Source organism: Oryctolagus cuniculus, chromosome 3 (genome assembly GCF_051225735.1).
Source record: "Oryctolagus cuniculus isolate XC-2025 breed Fujian yellow rabbit chromosome 3, ASM5122573v1, whole genome shotgun sequence".
Taxonomy (NCBI): Eukaryota; Metazoa; Chordata; class Mammalia; order Lagomorpha; family Leporidae; genus Oryctolagus; species Oryctolagus cuniculus.
Genome location: NC_142869.1, coordinates 79,712,739 through 79,727,673, shown reverse-complemented (window position 1 = coordinate 79,727,673; position 14,935 = coordinate 79,712,739). Strand labels below are relative to the sequence as shown.

The 14,935-nt window shown below is 38.0% G+C and overlaps 1 protein-coding gene across 13 annotated transcripts in view; it reads left to right on the top strand.

Annotated features, from left to right (window-relative positions):
- Positions 1 to 14,935, top strand: part of SLC4A10 (solute carrier family 4 member 10) — a 329,775-nt gene that overhangs the window by 265,175 nt on the left and 49,665 nt on the right. For all 13 annotated transcript variants that reach the window (XM_017342639.4, XM_070069865.2, XM_051848038.3 and 10 more), the window contains 1 exon segment: positions 93 to 338. In XM_017342639.4, the coding sequence (XP_017198128.1) occupies positions 93 to 338 (246 nt within the window).

Genomic DNA, 14,935 nt, shown 5'->3' with positions numbered 1-14,935 from the left:
CTTCCTGAATTAGCCTTATCCCCATTTATTTATAATACTGGTACACTGTTAAATTGCTTCTTTCCACTGTTCTTTCTTTTTTGTCTTCCTAGGGAATATGGGCTGTCATACCTATCTTTAAGAGCTAGTATTGGACTGTGGACAGCAACACTGTGTATCATACTTGTAGCCACTGATGCAAGTTCTCTTGTCTGCTATATCACCCGGTTTACTGAAGAAGCTTTTGCTTCCCTTATTTGCATTATTTTCATTTATGAGGCTCTGGAGAAATTGTTTGAACTTAGTGAAGCATACCCAGTCAACATGCATAATGATTTGGAACTGCTGACTCAATATTCGTAAGTACTATTTCTCCTGTTGGTTATGGGGCTTTTCTTTTCACAAATATTGCTATTGTTACAGGGAATATGAAATTATTGAGTGCAAAATGTGCCTTACTCTGACTCATGACCTAAATCCCGGACTTACAAAATTAAGCAGAATTTTAAAAGTCTTCTAATTAGCCACTTATCTGATACTTGAGTTCTCATTAAAACATCACTGCAAAGAATATCTTTACAGTTACATTATATGCCAAATTTTCCCTACAATAAGTAGGTAATTAACCAAGGCAATTTTAATATACATAGATTTTGCTTTTGGAAAATCTATCATTGTTTAGATTATTTCAATTGACTATAAAGAATATACTACTGAAAACATAGGATTTCAAATTTACAGCAGCAAAGTAAAAGAAACACTTTGGGTCTAAGTAGTATTAGCTTGATGTTTAACAGTATGATAAAAACATAAAGGTATTACATTCAGGTATTACTTATTGGGGGTATTATAATGCAGGAGTAAAAATGAAATTTGACTTATTGCATTCTCTAGTTTTAGAAAGTTTGGAATTCCTTTAAGGCTGTGTCTACTGAGTATATGTGGCCTGTAAATGACTCTTTTATTTAATTTTTAGCATTTTAAAATATGTGTAGATTTTTATATAACCAATAGTTGGAGCAATATGCTCTTTATGAAATGGTTAAAACCTCTGCATCAACCTCCAAAGTTTTTGCTATAAATGGCTTAGATATGGCCTTAAACCCTTTGAAATTTTTTAATATTATTTACTACTAGAATATGATATTATTGAAATCACACAAAATAGTCCAACATTTTAGGTTTTTCTAAAGTTTTATTTATTTGGGGTTGGCATTTGGTGAAACAGGTAAAGCCCACCCCCAACACTGGCATCCCATATGGCCACCAATTTGAGTCCTAGCTCTCCACTTCTGACCCAGCTCCCTGCTAATAGATCTTGGAAACAGCAGAAGATGGCCCAACTGCCTGGGCCCCTGCAACCATGTGGGAGACCTGGATGAAGCTCCTGGCTCTTGACTCCTGGCTTCAACTTGGCCCAGCCCTGGCCATTGTGGCCATTTGGGGAGTGACTCAGCAGATGGAAGATCTCTCTATCTCTATCTCTATCTCTACCTCTATCTCTATCTCTATCTCTATCTCTATCTCTATCTCTATCCTATCTCTGTCTCATTTCTCTCTGTAACTCTGCCTTCCAAATCAATGAAATCTTGAAAAGATTTAATTATTTGAAATACAAGGGGCCAAGCTGAAACCAGGATCCAGGAACTCTATCTTGGTCTCCCACATGAGTGGCAGAGGCCCAAGCACTTGGGCTATCTCCTGCTGCTTCCTAGATCCATTAGCAAGGAGCTGGATCAGAAGCAGAGCAGCCAGAACATGAACTGACACTCTGAATTGGGTTGCTGGAATTGCGATTGATGGCTTAATGTGCTGCACCACACCACCATCCCCAGTATTACAATTTCACTAAGAATGATGTAACTATAACATGCTTATTAGTATTTTGACATATTCTTGGTCTTTAGAAATAGTTTTTAACAGAGTACCCTTATTTTTGAACAAGAAAAAGAAACACAAAATAACTCTCAATAAAAGCAAATAGTGAGAATGTTGTGAACAGTGTTAAAGAAAGAATGTATATGTTAGAGACCCTCAGAAAGCCAGCAGATAGGACAGTAGTTTTTTCAGACCCAGGGATACCTGATATCTGCCGATTTCAACTATCTTTACTTGAAAAGAGAGTGTCACTGAATTTGGTATCCTAGCTAAAATATATAATTATCTCATGTTGGATTTTCATGCATATTGTATCCTGGGTACTAGCAAAATCATGATAAGTGATATTCTTTCCTTAATGAGCTTCCAGTTGAGTTGGGAATGCAGATAAACAAAAGAGCACCTCATCCAGATTTGGAGTTCAGACAAAGATTCCTAGAGGAAGTAATACAGAAGAAAAAGACCAGCTGGGGTTATTAGGAATGTGCTGTTAGACAAATGTTATGCACAGACTTGAATGTAAAAGGTTTGTTAATGCTTGGCAATATTTATCCAAAATCATATAGGTAGTAGTGAAATAAGAAATGAAATGAAAGCTGATGTAATTTTCAGTACACTGATAAATACAAATAAGCCCTACAAAAGAAATGATGTGGAACAAATAAAACAGGTTAAAACAGAACTGCTCTGTTTGAAGTAGTGGCACAGAGCCAATTGCTTACTTTTCTTTGGCTTCTTATGTACTTCAGACTTAAAAACACAGTTTAAGACCCTTTATTCTAGAAAGAAAGCGATTGGAGAAGCAAGGATTGAGTCCCAGAAAATGTTCACAACTTGAAGGTAAAATAATGAAAAAATTGCAACTGAGGGATAAAACTGTAAGAAAGAAATACCAGGAAAGGAAGGAACCATGGATAATGTCTGGGTGTAGGAGGGAAGATGCAAGAATGTATCAACAAGTCTCTAGAGATGTCATTGGTGTGGGAATCAAACTGAAGGGGGAAAGGATTTCAAAAAAGTTCAGTTAACTTTAAGAAATGGTGTTTGATAACCTAGAAGAGGCAGCATGATAGGCCAGTTTGCAAAAAAATTAATAAGGGAATAAATGGTAAAGAAATAGAGAAATTAGGCATGGATAATTCTGATGTCAAAGAAAGTGGAAAAGAAGATGCCTGCTGGAAATGGCAATGTCACGAGAAGAGCAATTGAGATGTGCGTGAAGAGCAATTTGCATGTATGGAAATAGAGAAAATGAATAGAGAATGGGGAGAGAGTGGGTAAACATAAGATTGCAACATCCCAGGAGCCAAAAAAATAGTGGAGGTGAGTAGAACAATGCACAGAAGATGATTTGAGAATGAAAACAGCTTTATGTATCCTCGATCCCTGCCAGTCATGATCAAGAGAGTCATAGGTCTGACTTTTTCCATGTTTCTATCTCTCTTTAAAAAGTGACTCTCTCAAGTGTAAGTTTTACTTGGATCAGTAAGGATGTCTGAAGCCTAATTATTTAAAGACTGAGCATAAATATGTGTGGATCACTGTATTCCATTGCTTGTTTCCTGTTCAACCTAAATTAGGGAGATAGAGGGACAAAAGACTTCCCTCACGGGCAGTGAAGTATGGTGGTGTCTGGTACCCTAGATGAGAGTAACAGAAACAGAGTAACAGTCTCCTGGAAAGGTGCTGCTGACCAGACACTCTTACTTCTCCGGTTCTTCATTTCTGTTTTCACTGCATGATTGCCTGGTTCCAGTGCAACTCACATTGTGTATGTGAATTTGACCAGGTCCTTACTGGTTCTCCAGAGAAGCAAAATCAATCTTCCTCATTATGCATATAATGGATATATTAGTGTATTTTAGTTACATGCATTAAAGAAAGTAGATAAGTTTTTGCTATAACATTTATTTTTATCATGTTGTATCGTATCATATTTTTACACAAAACCCAGTTTATGAAGTGGCTTTCTTTTTCCTGTCACTGTGACATTTTCACACTAGTCAGTTTCTAAGAGTCAATAATACTAATGCCCACCAGAAATTCTCTACTTCAAATGTTGCTAGCCTCATGCTTTCATAGGTTTTATTAGAAAAGCTCATAGAAATTGTAATAGCTAAGAGTGCTGTATCTGAGACTGTGATCTTTATAAACTGAATATGTCTATAATGCTATATATTTTGCTCAGGTGTTAGGTATTAGAAAATGTCATCTTGTTTAGGATCCATGTTTCCGATATTATTATTATGCTTCAGCCTCCTGTAATCAATTTTCTTAAATTCATAGCTCACCAATGAAATAAATAATGGCTTTGGTTTCCTAAGTGCTTTTCCTAACACCTCTAGCATCCTAATCATTTAACATGGTAATATATAATGTCTACATTATATATTATATTTGAAGATATATGCTTTCCTTTCATTTTGCCAAGACTAAGTGTCAAGATAATCTATTTTGTTTTGAGAATATATACATCTATGTTTTATATATTACATATCAGATGATCAAGTTGACTATGTCAGGTTTGCAATAAGTAATGAGTTTGTGGGGATTTTTTTCTTGGTTGTTCTGATTCTAAGAAATGGCAAAAAATAGAATGAAGTATTCTGGTTGTTCAAGTCCTATCCCAGTAGCAGTAGTATCCACCAGTATAATGGTTTACTGATTACCTATTTTGCTCTCACAACCTTAATGAGTTACAAACATTTTTGTGGACGGAATTAGTATCTCTTCATCTTTCAGAGAGCTTGGATATTAGGAGATACCAGTACATATTTGTTAAGTACCTGTCATCAATATTTATTTATTCTTCATATCTACTTTCAGCTATTGTTTTCCTTTGCTATAACTATCTTTTAAACTCATAAACCTTAAATAATAATCACTCCTACCTTCTTGTCAAATAGCTATGAGAAAGCAGCAATTTATAGGGTTATCAAATTACTAGAGGGAGAGTGTTAAGCAGGTATTTGTGGTTTCTTGATTGATATTTGTTGTTCATTTCCTTTTTCATCTCTGATTCTACTGATTTGGTGTTCTTCACTTTTTTTTTTTTGGTTAGTTTTTCCAGTGGTGTATCAATTTTGTTTATTTTTTCAAAAAACCAGCTCTTCATTTCACTGATCTAATTTCTTTAAATAACTGCTTCTTATCTACTGATACACACAACATCAGTGAAAAGCACTTTAAATAGGCAACAGAGTTAGTTTTCTAAGAAAGCATTCATAATAAAATATTCCTTCAACAACTTCACTGGATTATCTTATTCTTATAGCCCATTGTAAGTGAATATATTTAAAATAAAAGCAAGTATATTCTTGACAGAGTACTTAGAAATACATAGCTCTAAAAACTTGTGAACCATTGATCTAGTTACTAGAAATTTCAGTTTCTAAAAATATTAGTTAATATGGGTTCAGCCTCTACTAAAGCTTTTTTTTTAAGATTTATTTACTTGAGAGGCAGAGTCACAGAGAAAGAGGGAGAGATAGAGAGGGAAAGACAGAGAGAGATTTTCCATCTGCGGGATGACTCCCCACAATGGCCACAACAGCTGGTGCAGGGCCAGGCCAAAGCCAGGAGCCTGGAACTCCGTCTCAATCTCCTATGTGTGGAAGGGACCAAACACTTGGGCCATATTCCACTGCTTTTCCCAGGTGCATTGCCAGGGAACTGGAATGGAATTGGAGCAGCCAGAACACGAACTGGTGCTCATATGGAATGCGTATGTTGTAGGCTTAACCTTTTGCGCCACAACGTCAGCCCCTAAAATTTAATTTCAGAGAAAATAGTTATTTTTTCTTTTCAAGGTTTCTCAGAATATTTCACTTTATATTTACTGAAATCCTGTGAAGCTTTTTTTAATAATATGTTTTATAGAACAAGTCAATGAGTTATAATTTACCATTAATCAAATGAATTATGATGAAAAATGAAATGTCTTTTCTAATACATGCTGTGATCTCTTTTCTACCATTCAAACTTATCTCATGTGCTGAACATAATGCCATAATTTTTTTTAAATTTTATTTATTTGAGAGGTAGAGTTACAGACAGTGAGAGGGAGAGGCAAAGAGAAGGTTCTTCCATCTGTTGGTTCGCACCCCAAATGGCCACAATGGCAGGAGCTGAGCCAATCCAAAACCAGGAAGCAGGAGTTTCTTCCATGTCTCCTACATGGGTTCAGGGGCCCAAACACTTGGGCCTTCTTTTACTGCTTTCCCAAACCATAGCAGAGAGCTGGATCAGAAGAGGAGCAGCCGGGACTAGATGCTAGTGCCACAGGTGGAGGATTAACCTATTGCACCATGGCATTGGAACCTGCTATGAATTCTTTATGAGTTTAATGTAATACCACTATTGGCACTTTGTATATGATTAGATAATTTTACTCAAGGTAAAGGAATATCTGCCATTCCATTGGGAACTTTTGAGCAAATGATTTCCGCTCGTATAAAATATCAATAAATTATTCATTCATTCATCTCAATTTTGTTAGATGTCTTATGTGCCTCAGCTACATACTTTATAGTATTAGACATGCTAAGTAGAGATATTGCTGGGGCCGGCACTGTGGCGCAGCGGATTAAAGCCCTGGCCTGAAGCTCTGGCATCCCATATGGGCACTGGCTCTAGTCCTGGCTGCTCCTCTTCTGATCCAGCTCTCTGCCATGACCTGAGAAAGCAGCGGAAGATGGCCCAAGTCCTTGGGCCCCTGCACACATGTGGGAGACCTGGAAGAAGCTCCTGGCTCCTGGCTTTGGATCGATGCAGCTCCAGCTATTGTGGCCATCTGGGGAGTGAACCAGCGGATACAAGACCTCTCTGTCTCTACCTCTCTATGTAACTCTGTCTTTCAAATAAATAAAATAAATCTTTTAAAAAATAGATATTGCTAGAAACTGATCTTAGTGGAAGAAACACTTCCTTATATCTGTGGAAATTAACATAGTAATTGCTCTGAACACTATTCTTACTAGATTTTTGTAGAACTAACCACATTAAGTTAGCTCAGCACATTTATGAATAATACAACTCTTGATATTATAAGGTGTTTGGCATATAAATGTTACTATTATTTAATAATATCAAATGAAGAAGAATATATACACTCCTGAAAACAAAGACATTCACTTGTGAAAACATTCTATTGTCATAGTTCTCTGTTGTAGTCAAAAGAGTTCTTATTTCCCACTAAATATCTATCATTATTAATACTCTGCCTTCAAGGCTTTCAAAAGTGAGTGAAGGGATGTAAAATAGGGTCTATAAATAAATCCTTATTGCTAGTCGCAGTCCAGTTTGCATCCAGGCCAGTTCTGCTTTCACTCACCACCACATTGTGTCTGTCTTCTCTCTATTACACAGAAACCTAGCATCTTCACAATTCATTAGAACTTCACATAAAGGTGACTAGGAGGAGGCTAATTTTATTTCTTCCAAATATTTTGCAGTTTTAAATTAAATGCATGAAGTGCATCTGGTAGAATGTTATTTTCAGTTATGAAAACAGACTTTGAGGGTGATAACAGAAATGTTCCTCCTTTCTCTGAAGTTAGATCACTGAGTGTTGTGGCTGAGCTGTTCTTCCACCATTCCCCCAGTTCACATGTTGAAGCTTTAACCTTCAGAAACTCTAAATGTGACTGTGAGACATAGAGCCTTTAAAGAGATAAGGGTTAAATGAGATAACGTTTGATGGCAAGGTGGGGTAGGGGTACTGTCAATCCAGTCTGGCTGCTCTACTTATAAGAGGAAATTTGGACACACAAAGAAAAGACTATGTGAGGACCCAGCAATAGGGTGGACATCTGAAGACCAAGGAGAGAGGCCTTGGAGGAAACCAACCTTGCTGGCACTTGGGTGTGCTTGAATTCTGTTTATTGACTGAGATAATGGCAGTGGGAAGAAAGCAAACAAACCAGATAAAAAGATAAAGTAATGTCAAAGAAGGAAAAATATTGATCACCCTGATTTGGTCGGTGCATGTTGTATACATGAATCACACTATGTCCCCCACAAATATGTACAACTATTAATAACATTTTTGAAAGAGAATGAAAGATTATCAAGTATTTTTCATTTATTAAATAAGTAATTATGGAATTCCCTCTAATTTCTAGAAGCTATGAAAAAAGCTTTGCATAGATGATTTTATTTGAACCTCATAATTGTATGATGGGACAAGCATTATACTTCCTTTACAAAAGATCAATTTAAGTTCCCAAAAAGTTAAATAATTTTCCCAGTATCACATAGACAATAGATGGCAAGTGAGAGTCAGACCCAGGCCTATTTAGTTTTAACTTCATAAACTTTCTTCTATGAGATATTAAAGTCAAAATAATGATTTAAAACCATACTTCCTAAAAATAGTTTTAAATTATAAAATCAATTAGCAATCAAGGCTGCCTGCTATGTGCCAGATACTTGGATATAAAAATCACAAGGTACACGAGATTCTAGCCCCCATGGAGCTTGTTGTCTATAGAAAGAGTTAGAGTCAGACATTAACTTTTATACAAATGAGCATTTAATTATAGCTGACATCAGTGCTATCATAAAGGTATAGGGTGCTAGGAAGATGAAAATGTTTCCAGAATTACATATGCAGAGGCCAAGGAGAGGATATGTCTGACTGGAGGTGAAATTCAGATAAGAAGAAGTTTAAGAATTTGATGAATAGACTATATTTTTAATATAAGCTAGTGACTATGTGTTACAAAGTTATGTTTCACATTTTTGAAAGCTATTTTCCTCAGAATGTGGTGTGGCTGTATGTTTCAATGATATCCTAGCTAAAAAGGACAATATTTAGAAAATCTCTTCCAAGAATAAAATCCAAACTATGGCAATTGACATATTCATTAAAAGTTTGCCACTGTATCATTTAAATAACAACCTTAACATAAGAAAATTAAATGTTTAATAATAGAATGAGTAAAAAAAACCTGTATTCCATCTTTTTAAAATGATGTTTCCAAAAGGTAATGTAGTAATATGGAAAATATTTAGCATTATATAAAAATATTAAAAAATTACATGCTTATAAAAATATGTTGAAAATAACCTAAGAAGAATTACTGAAATAAATATACCAAAAAAAAATAGCAGCGGTGGTGGAAAGACTATGAGAGATTTCTTTTTTTTTTTTTTTTACAAATATTCTATAGTGTCATTACTTTTGCAATTCAGAATGCTTTTTGAAATAGAAGACAAATGATCATAAAACTATGTTTGACTCCTACTTATAGATCATAAGTCTCTAGCGTTGTGCCTTGCATTAATGCCTAACTTGCTACAGGGTGCTCTGGTGGCTAATTTAGTCAATAAAGAGATGACACAAAAGTAAACTCAAAAAAATGAACCATCACTGTTCAGTGCACACAGGAAAGTTCTATTAATAACCACAAAGGCAAAAGGAGAGCATCTGCAACCCAGGGGCTAAAATTAGTAATAATGTTGAAGGGAGTTCCACCAAATTATGTTTTCAGAAGACAGTCACAAGCTTTTTTGTAAGGAAGACTGATCACCTCCATTAGCCCTGAAACAAAAGGAAAGACTTCTGGATTAGGACATTTAATTACAATGTTTATCGAATCACTCTGTAGCATTTGTATAAACAAGATGACTTAGAGCACTTGATTTTCTGTGGGTAGTGAAAGGTTGTAGAGGATGTGTTTTGTAAAATGTGTATTTTAAGCCAAATGATTCATTGTTACAAGTCAAAAGTATTGGCATGTTACACTGGTGTTTTTAAAAATGTTGAGAAGTTCAGATACTGCCATTTCCTCTGCCTTAGATTGTTGGATCTTCTAGTCCCTAAGCTTGTATTAGTAGCAATAGTAATAGCAACAATAGCCATAAGGTCACACCAGTCACCTAATTAGCATTTAGTTATGCCAGCTCCTGTCCTAGGTGCTTTTTAGGTTTGTTTAAAAGGCAGAGGGAGGCCGGCGCCGCGGCTCACTAGGCTAATCCTCCGCCTAGCGGCGCCGGCACACCGGGTTCTAGTCCCGGTCGGGGCGCCGGATTCTGTCCCGGTTGCCCCTCTTCCAGGCCAGCCCTCTGCTGTGGCCAGGGAGTGCAGTGGAGGATGGCCCAGGTGCTTGGGCCCTGCACCCCATGGGAGACCAGGAAAAGCACCTGGCTCCTGGCTCCTGCCATCGGATCGGTGCGGTGCGCCGGCCGCAGCGCGCCGGCCGCGGCGGCCATTGGAGGGTGAACCAACGGCAAAGGAAGACCTTTCTCTCTGTCTCTCTCTATCACTGTCCACTCTGCCTGTCAAAAAAAAAAAAAAAAAAAAAAAAAAAAAAGGCAGAGGGAAAGACACACACACACACACACACACACACGGAGAGGGGAGAGGGAGAGGAGGGAGCAATATCTTCCATTCACCAATTCACACCCCAAATGCCTACAATAGCCAAGGCTAGGCCAGACTGAACCTAAAATACAAGAACTCCATCCAGATCTCTCACATCCAGATCTCTCATATGAACTCAAGTACTGGAGCCATCATCAGCTATATCCTAGGTGCGTTAGAAAGAACCTGGATCAGAAGCAGGAATAGCAAGGGCTGGAAATAAGCACTCCAATTATGGGATGAAGGCATTCCATGCACTGGCATAATCTGTTGCCCCTACAACACCTGCCCTCGTAGGCGCTTTTATCTAAATTAAATATAATAACTATTATATCTGTGTTTATTCTAATAGTAGTTCCTCAGCATTGATTACTATCATTTTTCTACTTCACAGATAGGGAAACAAACATAAAGTGATTAAATATTAAATAATTTGACCAAGCTCACTCACTGAATGATTGGATTAGAATGAACATAGGAAACTGTATAGAGAATCCAATGTCCTTAGCACAAGGCTATATAATTCACCTAAAGATATCAGGGTGCAGAGGAGTGTGTGGAGGCGCAGGTGAAGTGGGTTAAGCTGCTACTTGGGAAGTCTGTGTAACATGCATGAGTGCCTGGGATTGAGTCCCACTTCCACTTCCAATATAGCTCTCTGCTAATGTACTTGGGGCACACAGATGATAACTAAGTACTTGGAATTCTGCTGCATTTGTGGAAGACTTAGAGTTCCTGCCTCCTGGCTTTGGTCTAGAGCAGCTTCTGCTTTTGTAGGCATTTGATGAACCAGGGGATGTAATTTCTCTCTCTTCCTCTTTCCCTCTATTTGTGTGTGTCCTCTATTTCTCTGTCATCTTGCCTTTCAAATAAATAAATCTTAAAATTTTTGCATTAGTATTTCCATCATATTGCCAGAGTCTATAGAAATTATTTTGGATGAGATTAATAATAGAAGAGCTTGTTGCAAACTCATATTCTATGTATCTCTTCACAGTGCCATTTCTTTTTCTTTTTATCTCTTTCTTTTAACTCCTTTACTTTTTGTAGTTTTGGATTGAAATGACTTGAACTAAGTTCATCAATGTGGAGAGAAAACAGGAAAGTGGGATTTTCTCACTTTATTCTTGATTTGTTTATTTATAATATCTGCTTTTGATGTTTCAAAACATGAAAAGCCAGGGCTGGTGTGATGGTGCAATGGGTTAGGCTGCCACTTGACACCAGCATCCTATATCAGAGTTCTAGTTGGAGTTCCTGCAATATCTTTCCAGTCCAGCTTCCTTCTAATGCACCTGGGAAGACAATAGAACATGGCCAAAGTACATAGGGCCCTACCATCCATGGGGGAGACCCAGATGGCGTTTCTGGCTCCTGGATATTTAACCTGGTCTGGATCTAAGTGCTGTGGCCATTCGGAGAGTAAACTAGCAGATGGAAGATTCTCTCTCTCTCTCTCTGTCTTTCAAATAAACAAAGCTTTTTATATATATATATAAAAAAAAACAACATAAAAGCCCAATTTTCAGAAGTCTACTTTGAGCTATCTAATTCTTTCTCGAACTTTCTGTATGAGCACAAAACCTCTGAGAACTATCTTGAAGCTTCAGATATCAGATATGCAGGCCCTGGAAAGAACAAAGATTTGATGGTATACATGCTATCAGCAATGTATAAAATAAATATTTCAGGTCAAAACATTTTTTCACATTGGAATTTATACATGAAGAGAGATATTAGACAGATTTAGTGCTGACAAGGAGGCATATGTTACTAATATCCACTTATAGGCCCAACTCTCAAAAAATGTGTCCCGGGCCTGCTGCTGTGGCATAGGAGATAAAGCTGTCGCCTGCAGAACTGGCATCCCAAATGAGTTGCTGCTTCAAGTCCCAGCTACTCCTCTTCCAATCGAAATCTCTGCTATGGCCTGGGAAAGCAGTGGAAGATGGCCCAAGTGCTTGGGCTCCTGCACCCACAAGGGAGACTCCCAAGAAGCTCCTGGCTCCTGGCTTCAGATCAGCTCAGCTCTGGCCATTGCAGCCATTTGGGAAGTGAGCCAGAGGATGGAAGTCTCTCTCTGTCTCTCTTTCTCTCTCTGCCTCTGCCTCTCTGTAACTCTGCCTTTCAAATAAATAAATAAAGCTTCAAAAAATGTGTCCTATATGAACTTGCCATTTTTACATCAAATTTCTGACTTAACACTTCAAAAAAATCACTATTAAAATGGAAACATGAATGCACTATCAGGAATAGGGTAACACATTATGCCATTGTTCTCACTAACCTAGTACGATCACTTTGGAGAGTACAAGCCATGGCCCTGAGGAAATGGTACACATGTCAAGCAAAGTGAATACACCAAACCATCCATCAGGTTTAGATGTGGTTACAAGAAACTGAAAACTGAACAATGGGGATGAGAAGGGTGGGGTAGTATGGTTGTCTTGATAGAGGACAGGGGGACAGGGCTACAGGGAGCTTTGGGGTAATATTTTAAAGGAGAAAGGTCCTTATGGAAAGCTTGGAAGACCCCATGGTGAAATCTAGCTCACTTCATTTGTTCTGGACCCATCTTGTTCTTCTGACTATCCTGATAAAAATGGCACCAAATTACATCTAGAGGCAGAACATTATAGCTTAAAGATCAAGAGTTTTAGGTCAAATAGAACTGGATTCAAATACAGTTGTACCAGTATAGCCAAGGATGAGATGTAGAAATGAAATTACTACACTAGAAAATGTAAAGTACTTCCTGCCATGCCTGTCTGGTATCTATATGCATGCCATACCTCTATATAGAGAGATGTACAGTAGCTATAGAAAGCACATATGTGTATGAATACACACACCTGTGCATCAGGTACTCACATATCTAGTATAGTCCATCTTTTTCCCTTGTTATGTTGTTCTTCAAGAAATTGGTCATTTTCTCTGTTTTTCATTTTAGTCTATCATATATGCTTACTTTGAAGCAAAACAAAAATAATACAAGCATATAAAAGAAAACATTGATGTTTCTTTTGTGCTATATTAAAGTAAAAGTTGACAGTTTTATTACATTTTGTGAAAGATTGAATAATAAACTAGAAAATAATGATGATGGTGATGCTGATAGTAGCCACAGTTCCAAAGTTGCCTAAATGTGTTAACAACTGCTTAATCGATATCAGGTTACTTATTCTTCCCAGCAGCTGTAGCAGGTAAGCATTTCATCTCCTTTGCACATATAAGGAAACCAAGGTTTAGAGTGGTTATGTAATTTGCCCCTACACCCACAACCAGTAAATGATAAAGCTATCTGACACAAAAGCACATGTTAGGAAACAAAATTTTTTTAATGAAAATGCTTATTTTGGCACAAAAATGTTGAAATCCATACACAGTGTGTTGTTTTTTTTTTTTCATGAACTTTTTGAAGACCCGTTTAGGCATGGATTTCAAAATTGTTTTGCACCAAAATGAACATCTTTTAATTCCATTTTCCATGAACCCCTTTTTTGGGGGGGCACAATGGGTTATTTATTTGAAAGGCAGAGTGACAAAAGGAGGAGGAGATCAGAGGAAAAGAGAAATCTTCCATTTGCTGGTTTACTAGCCAAATGGCCACAATAGCTTTGGGCTGCGTCAGGCCAAAGACAAAAGCCTGGAACTCCATCCAGGTCTCCCACATATGTGGTAGGGACTCAAGTACTTCAAACATCATCTGCTGCCTTCCCAGGCACATTAAGAAGAAGCTGGATAGGAAGCAGAGGGTGGGGACTCATACATGCACTTTGATATGGATGCAAGCATCCTAAGCAGTGACTTAACTCATTGTACCCACTCCATCCATGAGCCTTTTGAGATACCTTCATCCTCCATGACCACAACCAACCAATAACCTGTGGCTGCATCCCTGATTCTTGAAGTTCCCCTTTAGCAAGAGCTCCTCCTTTCTCTATCATTGAGATAGCTGCCAGGGTAGTTAGCTGCTGCTTGTATATCCCATTCCCTTAAATTCTTTCTCACTAACTTTCTCACTAGAATCCTCTGCCCTCTTAGGGGTGTAGCCAAAAGTGAGCCCAGCTGGGGAAATCTTCTAACCTCTCTTGGTGAGAACAAGACCCATTCCTGTCTAAGCCTTCCAACTCCAGTAGTTTCTTGCATTGATAGACAACAAGTCTTTGAAGAATGAATGTCTGGGCTGGTGCCATGGCTCACTTGGCTAATCCTCCGCCTGCGGCACCTGCACCCGGGGTTCTAGTCCCGGTTGGGGCACCAAATTCTGTCCCGCTTGCTCCTCTTCCAGTCCAGCTCTCTGCTGTGGCCCGGGAAGGCAGTGGAGGATGGCCCAAGTGCTTGGGCCCCTGCACCCGCATGGGAGACCAGGAAGAAGCACCTGGCTCCTGGCTTCAGATCAGTGCAGTGCGCCGGCCATAGTGGCCATTGAGGGGGATGAACCAATGGAAAAGGAAGACCTTTTTTCTTTCTCTCTCTCTCTCTCTCTCTCTCTCTCTCACTTTCTAACTCTGCCTGTTAAAAAAAAGAAAAAAGAAAAAAAAAATGAATGTTTGGTGGTGAAATAAAACAGGTTAAGTTCCAGATGTAGAAATAAGACACTGTTGCTCAGGCAGAGAGGTTTACCAAGTAAAAACTGTAAGAGATTTTTCTGTAGAAATAATTTCAGAAATGGCAGTTAGATCTTACATTTCTATTAATACACTGAAACAA